General features: G+C 51.2%; 1 protein-coding gene and 1 long non-coding RNA gene across 2 annotated transcripts; one reads left to right on the top strand and one right to left on the bottom strand.

The window, feature by feature from the left end:
• Positions 1–1,255: 1,255 nt before the first annotated feature.
• Positions 1,256–6,623, top strand: LOC132354256 (uncharacterized). The gene is made up of 3 exons (XR_009499218.1): positions 1,256–1,322; positions 2,700–2,771; positions 6,449–6,623. It is a non-coding gene; the product is annotated as an uncharacterized LOC132354256 (long non-coding RNA).
• NAPSA (napsin A aspartic peptidase) lies at positions 2,796–10,086 on the bottom strand. The gene is given in 9 exon segments (XM_059906000.1): positions 2,796–3,063; positions 3,263–3,361; positions 3,907–4,051; positions 4,259–4,381; positions 5,442–5,641; positions 6,144–6,262; positions 6,454–6,577; positions 6,661–6,802; positions 9,973–10,086. Coding segments are annotated over 9 exon segments (1,215 nt in total). The 5' UTR covers positions 10,047–10,086; the 3' UTR covers positions 2,796–2,874.
• Positions 10,087–12,197: the final 2,111 nt, after the last annotated feature.

The following is a 12,197-nucleotide window of genomic DNA, read 5'->3' as shown; positions in this document are numbered from 1 at the left end:
AGGGGCTGCGGGCGTCCCAGGTCTGCACTGTTCCCGGCCCGCTGCCTCCCTCTGCAGGTACGGCGGCTGGTTGGTATCGCCTACCTCTCCACCCCCCCTCCCGCTTCTGTGCCTCTTAGTGTCTCTTTCTCTCCCCTTTTCTGAATATTTGTCCCCCCGTCTCTGCCCTCACTCCTTTGAGGCTCTGGCCCCTCCTTACTCTCTGCGTTCCCTCTGGTTCTCTGTCCCATTGTTCTCTGAATCTGTCCCCCTCCTTCTGAGTCTTGCCCCTGTTCTCTCTAAGCCTCAGTCTCCTCTCCCCCGACTGTGTCTCGATCTCCCCACCCCCAGTCTCTTTATCTTGACCTCTGTACCTTTTTCTCGGATTTGCCTCTCTCTGGGTCTCCGTTCTCTCCAGTCTCTGCCCCTCCTCTTTGTGTCTCTGTCCTCCACTCACCCCCCCCCCCACACCCCAGGGTCGGCTCCCTCCTCTCTCTGGTCTCTGCCCATCCATCTGGGTCTCTGTCCCCCTAGCTCTTCTTCTTTGACTACCTCCTTCCCCGTGTCTTTTTCCCCTCCTCCGTCTCTTTTCCCCCTCTGTCACTGCCTTTTCTCTTTCTGTCCTTTTTCTTTCTTTCCCTTCCCTGGGCCTCTATCCCCCACCCCCACCCCGTGCCTCCTTCACCCCTCTCTGAATCCCTGTCCCCCTTTTTCTGGGTCTCTGTCCCCACTTCTTTGGGGCTCTGTCCTGCTGTCCTTCAGTCTCGGTCCCTCCCTCTGGATTTCTGTCCCTTTCTCTCAGGCTCCCACCGCATCACCGTCTCTAATCCTCAACCTGGCCAGGACTCGAGGCTGCGTCACTGCAGAGAGTTGCAGAAGTGGGGCCCGTCCTGCGGACCAGGGAGGTAGTTTACCTCAACTCCCCCCACCCCTAGACCTGGGTTCCCCCACTTCCCCCTGATCCACTGTTCTCAGGCAGTCCTCAAGCCCCCATGGGACCCAGGAGGGTAGAGAAAAGACATCGGGGCTTCCTACTCTTCTCTGCCCCGGATTCTGGTGTATCCCCAGGCAGAAGCAGTGAATCCTGAGGTGAGGGAATGGGCTTGGGTTGAGTGAGGCTTCTAGGCAGGTGGGGCGTGGGGGTGGATGCTGGGGCCGGGGTTGGGTAGGCACTAGGAGCTGGGAGTAAGGGCTAGGGTAAGGACCTAAGTCAGCCATCCTCCCTTATACCCTCCCCCCACCCCACCCAACTCTACTTTTCTCTTCTGCCTTTGATAGCAGCCAGGCACGGGATCAAGTTACCAAACCAGCGTTTTTGCGGAGGTCAGAAGATGTGGGAGAAGGTGCGGGCTGGGGCAGAGGGAAGGGGGGAAGGCAGGGATGGGGAGGGGGAAGGCAGGGATGGGGGAGGGGGAAGGAGCGAGGAGGCTGGAATAGGGGAGAATAGGGAATGAGACTCGGGATTAGAGACCGTGGGATTGGGGGAAGAGGCTCGGTCAAGGATGATCTGGACTCCATCAAGCCCTGGGAAATTTGGATGCCGTCACTCCCACATGGCCCTCTCCAGGCCCCACCAGGGTATGCGGGGATTTGTGAGCCTGAATTCTCCACCCATAGGGGAGGCTTCTGGAGGCATAATGAGGGCTTGGGTTATGGGACACCCAGCTCAGCAAACAGACCAGAGGGACGTGGACTCGATTTTTGGCGACGGACACCAGGGGAGGGGAGGTCAATGTCTGTTCACGTCTTCAGACCCTTTCCCCTTCCCTCCTCCTTCCCAGTCTATCCCTTCTCAGGCCTTCAAGGCACAAAATTCCTGAAAGCCCCAGACTCTCACCTCAGTCATCCTTGGCGCCCCCTCCTAACTCTCCCTCCCCCATTCCCCAAAGCCCTGGAATTGGGGAAGGGTCTTCCCCTTCCTGACTTCCAAGACCCCTTCCTTGTTCCTCCGCCCCCATTCCTATCAGTTCTAAATCCAGGAAAGACGATCTTCCAGGCACTAAAGCTGAAAATGTGGGGACTCTCTGCCTACGATCCTTGGTCTCCCGAGACCCTCCAATTACCTCTCCGCTGTAACCTTTAAGTCCTCCTCTCCCGAGTCCCCCGCCTCCAAAACTGGGATTTGGGCTGTCTTACCGCCCCCGGACCCTGTGCCTTCTCCCCCTCCCCCGTACTCACCCCAAGTCGAGGCGGGGCGGGGATGGGGGAATCCGGGACTGGCGATGGGGGGAGGGGTGACCCAACCCCGCAGCTCTGGGCAGCGAGAGGCTGCGGAGGGGGGTAGTGACATCATCGCCGGAGGAGGGGCAGCTCAGCTCCCCCCAACCCGGGGGCTTCAAGCCCCGCCTTTGTGGCGTACCCAGGGGTCCCGGAATCCCAAGGGTAGAGAAGAAGAACAGATTAAGTGTGCGGGAATGGTATCCCCTCCCCTTAGAACAAGGGTTGGAAAACCCTTTACGATTTCAGCCACCCCCCACTGCCACCTGTCGCTGCCGTCGCGACCTGTCGCCTCCCACGCGTGTTGTGGCTGCGCCCGCCCCCGTCAGGACGTTAACACCGCCTAGACTACAACGTCCGTGATGCTCCGCGGCGTCGAGTACCTTTGGGGAGAGGCAGTGTAGGCGAGGGGCTTCATGGGCTTCGTAGTATAGGACCCTCGCACCAGTGTGCACCTTGGAGAGGAGTGATACCTTTCTCCTTCCTTTCTTTCTCAACTCCAGAGAGCCGGACACTAACTTTTTTCTGAAAAAAATCACGCGCTTAAAAAAAAAAAAAAAAAGGAAGAGACCCAGGTAAGTTTAATAGAAATAGTGGAGTTTTACTGAGTATCGGGGGGTGCGCATGCGCGTAACCAGGGCCTCAACCGGAGAACTGCGGCTGCGCAAGCCCACCCCTTCACTGTCCGCCACGAGCTCGAGCGCGCGCAAGCCCCACTCGCGCCCCGCTTTTCCTGTCGCCGCGGTCGAAGACGGCCACGTAGCTGCGCAAGAAGACATCGCCGAGGATCCAGAGGGGCCCTGCGGGCGGAGGCATGTCCAGAGCCTGGAAGCCTGACAAGCAGAGACGGACGCCACCCCGAGCAATCTACAAGGCGACAAGACGGATCACAGGTGTCGTGTCACGCCCACCGGTGTTCCTTCTTCCTAGGAGCCAGAGCTTCGCCCCGCCCACTACCGTGGGCACTAGAAATGTTTATGTGGTCCCTGCTTGGCCCTAGTGATGTCTCACTCCCAGCCCCACCCTCTCAACGCGTCACTCTGACGTCATTGTGACTGCCACCTACCTGGATGACGTAGTCCTGGGCCGTGAGGTTAAACCAGACCCCGCCAAGGAGGAAGGAGACTGGGGGGAGCGTTGGGATTTTCGAGCACTGGATGAGGTACTGAGGGCAAAGAGGAGCAAGTAGAGACGAGGGATTCCTTTTCTGCTCAAATTCTTTCCGTGGCTCCCCAGTGCAACAGGGAAATGTCCATTTTGGGCAGCTAGGTATTCAGGGCCTTGTGTGGTCAGGCTCTGCTGTCTTCTGTAGCCTTATTGGCTTTTCCCTCACTCCTATATAGTTGTTGCCACTTCCCCTAGGCTCCCATTTGATCAAAACCTCTTTTCCTCTAATTGAAAATCAAAAACTGGTGGCCCACGGGCCATACTGGGCCTATAGGTGTATGTAATTAGTCTTATACTAATTATAAGTTTACTCACTCTCATCCGGTCCTGTTCCCGGAGTCACTTAGAGTAGACACTTGGGAGGTGTCCTTGCTTCCTCTCACTAACCCCCGGCCTGTCACTCACAAGGTCCAGTGCTTTCAGCCCGTGCATACCTCTTAGCCATGCGATTCCCACCCGCAGGCTGGAGCATCCTGCCCAATGTCCACGATTAAATCCCTACTAGCCTCCCCAGCCCACACCCACCAGACACCAGGTCCTTACCTCCCCCATTAGCAGGGGGACTCCCCCAGTGGCTGCCTGCAGGGCCCGGATCTCCTCAGTGGGTCCCGTGATGAGAGACGTGCCTGTGTCCAGAATGGCAGCACAGCCCCGGGCACAAAGAGTCAGCCCTGTGCCAACCTCCACACTGTGAGGCAGAAGGAGGCAGTCATTAGAGCCAGCATCCTAGGAGGCCAGGCCCCCAGCCCCCTCCTCCTGCAGAGCCAGGAGTCCCGGCCCACAATCCCTCCTCCATCAGACCTAGGAGTCTAGGTCCTTGGCTCCCTTCACCCCAGGACACTGGATTTTAGGCTCTAGCCCACTCCTCCCAGACCTAGGAGGCCAGGTTCCTCACCGCTCCATGTGGATCTGCCAGTAGGCAGGGATCGTGACTGGCACAAAGGTGAGGGGTGGGATGTAGTGTGCTGGGTCCGAGCCACCCAGGACCAGCTCTCCGCCATCAGCTGCCTCAGGGTCCCTGCAGAGGCAGACAGCTGTATGTGTCATGGGCATTTCTCCTGCCAGCCCCAGGAGTGGCCAAGGGAGGGACTTCTGCCAATGGGGTGGTGTCTGGGTTCTAGGTGGGATAGTGGGATGCAGGCAGGGCCTTGATGTTGGGACTGGAAGCAAGGCAAGAAGTGAAGAGAAATGGGGCTTTTCTTGGTGGAGGTTAGGATTTTAGGGTCTTGGGAGCTTCCTGAAGTGGGCATAGGACTTCTTGATTTGACTGTAGAAGGTAGAACTTTTGCGGGGAGTGGAGCATTGAGGTTTCTGAATTGGCTCTGGAAGGTGTGATTGTGAGGAGTCAGTCTCCCCGAGCGGATGATGAGACTTTCTGAATTGCATGTCTAGAACTTCCGGGGAATTAGACTTCCTCAGTTGGCTGAGAGTGATAGGAAGGGGGGGTGGGGGCGGGCACTTCCTGGAAGTGTGGAAGGTCAAGATCTACTAAGAGGTGGGTGGGGGGATTCCCTGGCTGTCCAGTGGTTAGGACTCCGCCCTTCCACTGCAGGGGGCACAAGTTGCAGCAAAAAAAAAAGGAAAAAGAGGTGGGCGGGACTTCCTGGCTTGGACGTCCGGATAACTGAAGGGACATAGAACTTCCTGCCTGGATACTACCTGGATGACAGCTTAGGCTTTCTGAGCATAAGTTTAAAGCTTCCTAGAAGGTAGGTGTAACTTCTTAGATTAAAATGGGCAATTCCTGACTTCTGACGTGTGTTCTCAAATGGAATTGGGATTTCTTTATCGTGAAGATGGGGTTCTTAAATTCAGTATTTGATTGGGTAGGGCATGGAATTTCCTGGTCTGAGATTGAAACATGGAACGTTTTAAATGATGGTGTTTCTTTAGTAGGTCTTAAGGTGTTGCTTAGTGAGTGGAACTTATGAATAGGGTTCATGTGTTTCTTATATTGGGGCGGTGACTTCCTGAATGGAGAGTGGGACTTCCTTTATTGGGCAAGGGACTTCCTGAAGGAGGGCAGAACTTCCTTCTTGGGGCTAGGACTCAGAGGAAGGTAGACCCTCCGCCATTACCTGTTGAGGTAGAAGGAGAAGACAGGCTCATCCAGAAGCCCCTGGTCCACCAGTCTATCCAGCGGGGGCCGAACTCCTCCCACAGCCAGAACGGGAAAGCCGAGGCCCAATACCCCATCGAAGTGGGCAAATGTGAAGACCAGGCTGGGCTCCCACAGAGCCTCCCCAAAAATCACCGATGCACCTGTGATTCCCCCAATCTGGGGTAGATTCAAATGGAGTAAGTTACTTCCGGGAGGACATTACCTACATGTCTCTGAAGTCTCCCAAACCAAGGCATGAATCCCAGGTCTGGGGACATCTGTAAACAACTCCAACTGCCTAGGAAGCCTTGCCTCGCAACTTGAGAAGGCCCGCCCCTGCCTGGGAAGCCCCGCCCTCTTCCCCAGGAAGCCCTGCCTCGCAATTCAAAAACCCCATCCGCTATGACATAGTATGAGTGTGTTTCATGTTTGGTAATTGCAATCATTGTTGCTTTTGTTGTGGTCATCCATGTACAATGCTTGGTGTCAGTCGATTTACCTCTTGTAAAAATAAAATACAGTGTGTGTGTGTGAAAAAAAAAAAAAAAACAAAAACAAAAACAAAAACCCCATCCGTTTACCCAGGAGGCCCCGCCTCTTCAAGCCCCTCCCTAAACCAGATAATCTTAGAGATGGGCTTCTCCCAGGCTCAAGCCTTCCCGGGGCCAAGGTCACGCACAGTCAGCTTGTCCTCACTCAGGATGCCGTCTAGGCGGCCAGTTCCGTATTGAATGGCAAACTTGGTCCCATTGGGCCGGAAGGAGCTGGAGGCTTTGGAGTTGAAGCGGTGGTGGACTCCTAGGTCAGAAGGTGAGGGAGCTGTCACTGGGGGAGAGAGGTCTCCCCAGTGCCTCCTGCCTCTCCGGCCAACTCACCTGTGAGGATGCGTTGGAAGAGAACAGGTCCCCAAAAACCCTTGGGAAGACCGGGCCCAGCCCCCCTTCTCCCTTTACCCCCATTCAGCCTTATTCTCCCCCATGACAGCTCACAGCAGGGCAGACTGAAGAAGTGGCATCTCACGGACGGGACCCAGAGATTGGAGGAACCAGTGTCAAAGACGACAGAGAAGTTTTGTGGGGGCGTTCCCAGCCCAATTTCCCCATAATACTGGACCTGATGGCAAAACAGGAGAGGTCCTGGATGAAGAGCTTGACCAAGGGCAGGAAGGTTGGGGACAGCGGGGGGCTGTGACTCACGTTCATGTAGTTGGAGAGAGGCACAAAGAAGTCCTTGTCCCCAGGGGATGGAGCCCCCAACCTGGGGGGCTCTGCTGGCTTATCCCATCCCCTCAGTGGGTTCAGGGCCCTGAGTCCAGTGTAGACTCTGCGAAGTGGGGTCCTGTGGGGGAAGGAGATACCAACAGCTAAGGAGCTACCCTTTCTGGACATCCTCTATAACAGACTTCCCCAAATAGGATATAACGACAATGTAAGCATCTCCATGGCCCTATAGTAATAGTCATTACCAGAAACCCTACCAAACACCTACCAAACCACGTTGACAAATTTCCCCAAAGACTCTACAAGAGTGCACCATTCCAAACAGACTTTCCCCAAAACGTTTCAATAAAAGACCTTCCAAATTATGTAAAGTAAGCCATTCTGGAATGGACATACACAAAGTTTTCCAAAGACCCTAACATATGCCGGGGTTGGGGGGCCACGGTGGCGGAGGGATGGGTGGGGAGTTTTGGATTAGCAGATGCAGACTATTATGTATATATCAATACAATGGATAAACAACAAGGCCCTACTGCATAGCACAGGGAACTGTATTCAATATCCTGTGATAAACCATAATGGAAACGAATATGTATATAGCATATATATCTGAATCACTTTGCTGTACAGCGGAAATTAACACAACATTGTAAATCGACTATACTTCAGTAAAACAAACTTTTAAAAATGCCAAAAACCCCAACATAAAACTAGCCTTTGCAAAAGCCCTTACATACTTTCAGCGCTGGGGGAAAAATGTAAGCACCAAATCCCAATTTTACTTTTTACAGTAAAATATATTCCAGATATATCAAATGTACATCACACTTAATGTGCAGTGTAAAATTATAAGAGCACTGGAAGTAAAGTGTTTAATAATTCTAGCAAAAGGAGGGCTTTTCTCAGAAAAGATGGGAAGATCAGAAATCATGGGAGAAATATTGATAAGGCTGTCTCTAAAATTTTAAACTTCTGTGCACCCTTCCCCCAACATACAAAGTTCAAAGAGAAAAAAATCTAGTGGAAATAATTACAAGTTGTATGTCCAAGAGTTAGTATCTCTAAAATGCAAAGAGCTTCTACAAATAAATAAGAATAAGATAAGCAACCCTGTGCTGGGAGGCACTTATTCATGAGTCTTATATTTCTGCAGAGACACAGACTGACTATGTCCAGAGTGTCTTTTCAAGGATTTTGTTTAGTGAACAGCCTTGGAAGAGAGAGAGTGTCTCTCTCTGGAGCAAAGGCCAGGCAGGCATATGATCCACTATAAAAGATTCAAGCCTAGGGTTCCCCTGCTGTAATGCACCTCACCGCTTGTGCACATATCACCTGACTCCGTTCCTTTCACCCTGTGGGAACCGAGGCTCAGAAATCTGGCACAAAACTGGCTACTACTATTGCCGGGAGTACTAAATTGTCCTTTGCCTCACACCTGGGAATCTTGTGTCTTCCACCAGCAGCCATGAAACTGTGGCAAATTAACTTTACAGTTCTTGACATTAAGTAGGAAAATGGTCAAAAGAAATAAGCAGGTAATTTTCAAAAGAAGTACAACTTCTAAACACATGGAAAAATGTTCAACCCCAATAGTTATCAAAGAAATGGGAATAACAAAGAGTGAGAGACCTTTTCATTTTCTTTCTTTCTTTTTTTTCTTTTCCCCCTGCAGATTGGCACAGAATTACCAATACTCACTGTTGGCTAGGAGGTTAGGAGGTGTAGATTGATAGAAACTTTCTGGAGTATAGTTTGGTAACATCATGAGTCAAAATTGGGAGTGCAGCTTTTAAGCCAATTAGTTTTAATTCTGGGAATTTCATCTATAGGAGATCATTAGACAAGTACACAAAGATGTGTTTATGAGCATGTACCTAATTCTGAAAACTGTTGTGCACGCAATGGCCAACGCTGGGAACATCTCAGCTCTGCTATAAAAGATGCCTAGAATGGAATCCATTCAACCACTAAAAAGGGGAAAGTAGCTCTCTACGCCAGTGGTTTTGCAAAGTTGTTTTGAAGCAGAATCACCTAGAGCAGGGGTGATAGGAAAACTTTTTTTGTAAAGGTTTTGCAGGCCATCCATCTCTGCTGCAACTACTCATTCTGTCAATATAGCACAAAAGCAGCCATAGGCGACATGTAAAAAATGAACATGGCTGAATTCCATTAAACTTTATTTGCAAAAACAGGTGACAGGCTGGATTTGGCTCTTGAGCTGAGTGTTTTGCCAATCCCTGACCTAGAGGGCTAGTTAAAATTTAGAACTGCTCATTTCTTTTTTTCTTTTTCTTTTCTTTTTTGGCCACACCATGCATCATGCAGGATCTTAGTTACCCGACCAGGGATCAAACCCATGCCCCCTGCATTGGGAGTTCAGAGTCTTAACCACTGGACCACCTGGGAAGTCCCTAGAACTGCTAGTTTCTGATTGAGCAGGTCTAGGATGGAGCCTGAGGACCTGCATTTCTAACAAGTTCCTGGGGCCTGCTCAAGCCGATGTTGGTGGTCCTGAGTCAACTCAGAGAATCATTGCTCTTTCCGTTGACTTGGGAAGTGGCTATGACCTCTTAGGTTCAAAAAGTAGGTTAGCAAACATCATGTGCAGTAACCTTTTTGTACCTGCCTGTAGTTTCTCCTTGGGGCCCTGCCCCCCACATCTTTGCGGCCACCGCCCATGACTTAGTCTTTGAGAGGCTTAAGAATGTGAAGTGGGGAAAAAGTGTTTCCTGGAAAAGTAGACCCCCCTCCCCCCATCAAGAGTTCCAGGGAGTGGAGAGAAGGGAGGAGAGGAAGGGAGAGATTGGGGGAGGCACCAGAGGTGGGGGGGAGGTCATAGGAGTCCCCAAAACTGGACTTCTTGAGACCTCAACAATTTGGAAGATGTGAATCTGAGGGAGTCTCAATTTAGATGTCACAGATCTGGGTCTCCAAGATCTGTTGGAAGATGGGTGTCACAGGTCTGGAGATCTCAGTATCAGATCATCAAAGCTCAGGGTGGGATCAGCAGAGTTCTCCCAAAAATGTGTACTGAGAAGATTGGGACGGTCCCCAACCAAGGGTCTCAGGGTGCAGGACCTTAGACTCAAAGGGCTTGGGTCTTAGGAGATAACAGGGTGGATCCCTCAGGGGTGAGAGCCTAATTTGGAGATCTGGGAACCCAAAAGATAGGAATCATGGATCCTGGGGTGTCAGGTTTGGGGGTCGCTGAACTGGGGAGCCCCAGACTTGAAGGGTAAGAGGGAGAGAGTCCGTCCCAGGTTTTGGGGTGGTGGGGGTCCCCATTACCGGATCAACGTGGCCCCAGTGGGCTGCATGGTGAGCAACGGTAGTAGCAGCAGCAGCAGCGGTGGCGGAGACATCTCTGGGGACCCGTGTGGACCCAGGCGTCCTGCGGCTCCGTTTTCTTTCCCCGGAGACTGCGCCCTGTTCACTGCCCACTTCCAGGTTTGAGAGGTGACTAAGACACGAAGTTTCTTGGTGGGTGATGTGGGAGTGATGGGTGGTATTTTGGGAGGAATGTGCCAAATATTTTGGTAGGGTCGCCAGAAGTATTGGCGTGCCTCACTCCGGACTTCGGTGGTGGTGGAGAGTCTCCTGCGCCCCTCCCTTACCCATTCTTTAGCTATTGTCGCCTTTACTTATAGCTTTCACTTCAGTTTTTCTGTGACTCATTAACCACAAGAGTTTTCTGGGGCAAACAAATGTATGGGCGGGGCGTTTGTGAAAGGTCTGGGGGAAGGAAGAGAGGGTCAGACTAGACGTCTTCTGCCCCATATTAAGTGGGACTGCCAAAGTGTCAGGACCCCGATTCCTATTGTTTTATTTGGAAAATACTGAAACACACACACAAAAAGTCCATAGCCCTACCACCATTGAAAAAGCATAAAAATAATTTGCAGTGTCTCTCTGTCTGCCCCCTTTTCCGTAATTAAGTTTCTCAAATATTGAGGAGCACCTGAAAACCCAGTTTAAAAGTGCCCTAGATTTCTGGGTACCACCCTCAGAGATTCTGATTCCAAAGGCCTGAGACGGAGCCCAAGAATCTGCCAGAAAAACAATTCATTTACATTATTACAACTGTGTTCATGTTATTTCCATTTACAAGGACTGGGTAGCCCTAGAGAAAAGCAAACTTGGGAGAGTGTACTAGTTAGTTAATGCTGTGTAAAAATCACCCCCAAACTGAGTGGTTTAAGACAGAAATAATCATTTATTATTATCTTTGGGGGGCTTTCTGTGTTAAAAAATTGAAAGTAGTTTGACCGTGCAGTTCTGGCTCATAGGGTTGCAGACAGATGTCAGCTGAGGCTGCCATCATCTGAAGGCTTCAGTAAAGCCAGAAGATCCGCTTTCAAAATGGTTGGGGCCCCGCCTCTTGAACTTGGGTGTCCTTTAGGATGTTGTAGCAGGAAAGTCCCTTAGGTAGATGCTGGAGGAAAGTGATCTTCAGGGTGGAGTTACAAAGAGGGAGGGCCTAGGACCCCCAACTTTCAGGAAGCATCCTCAGCAGCGCCACAGAGAAGTGCGGGCATTCAGTGAAGAGGAATCCTAAAGGAACAAAGGCTTAAGCGTTGCACAAATAATGATGCAAGAGAGAGAAGGAAACATTGCAAGAGGGAAAGTTTTGAACAGGGAGAGGAGAAGGGATTCAGTGCCTAAGTGGAGGGGTTGGCTTCTTACAGATTGTCCAAACATGGTCATGGGTGGGGCAGCAGTGTACCTCTGAAGGTGAGCTAGTAGTGTCCCTAAGGCAAGCATGGGGAAGTTTCTTTCTGATTGCTTCTATTTTTTTCAGCAAAAGAAGAAGTGAGAACGAAAAGGGCGAGGGCTGCTAGAGGTTTAGAGAAAGAAGATGAGAAAATGATTTCTTAGGGACTGGAGAAGAAAACTGTGGCAGCCTTGCAGTTTGGTTCTGAGTGTTTGCAGTCACACATCTGAAGTGTGTCCACTCACAAGCTCAGCTGGGTGAGAGCAGGCACACAGAGGCAGTGAGTTCATTTTAACCAGAGTTGGGGTTTTGCCAGGCAAGTATGACTGAGGGAGAAAGAGCAAGGGGTTAATGTTATTTGTGCAAGGGCACGATTATGGTGGTTGACCATAGAATCTATGCAGCCTAAGGAAGGGAGGACATGAGAGATGAAGGAAACAGGAAAAAAAGGGTAGGATCGAAGGATCAGAGGTACCAATGGCATTACAGAATTGAAAGGCCCTATATGATTAGGCCGCGTCCCCTCCCTGACATCATCTCTTCTCACTTCCCCTCCTTCACTCTTGGCTGTTCCTCAAACATCCCAGACATATACTCCTGCCTCAGGGCCTTTGCACGGGCTGTTCTGTCCAAGTGTTTTCCCTCCAGAAAACTTTACTCACTCCCTCTCCTCCTTCAAATCTTTGCTTAAATGCCACCTTCTTAGTGAAGTCTACCCTGTCTACCCTATTGAATATGTCAACCATCCTCCCCCGGAATTTCCAATCTCCTTTACCCGGATCTATTTTTTCCCCATAGCACT

The sequence above is a fragment of the Balaenoptera ricei genome, chromosome 19 (assembly GCF_028023285.1).
Source record: "Balaenoptera ricei isolate mBalRic1 chromosome 19, mBalRic1.hap2, whole genome shotgun sequence".
NCBI classification, from domain to species: Eukaryota; Metazoa; Chordata; class Mammalia; order Artiodactyla; family Balaenopteridae; genus Balaenoptera; species Balaenoptera ricei.
The sequence above is the reverse complement of the archived record's forward strand: the minus strand, read 5'-3'. Positions and strand labels throughout refer to the sequence as shown.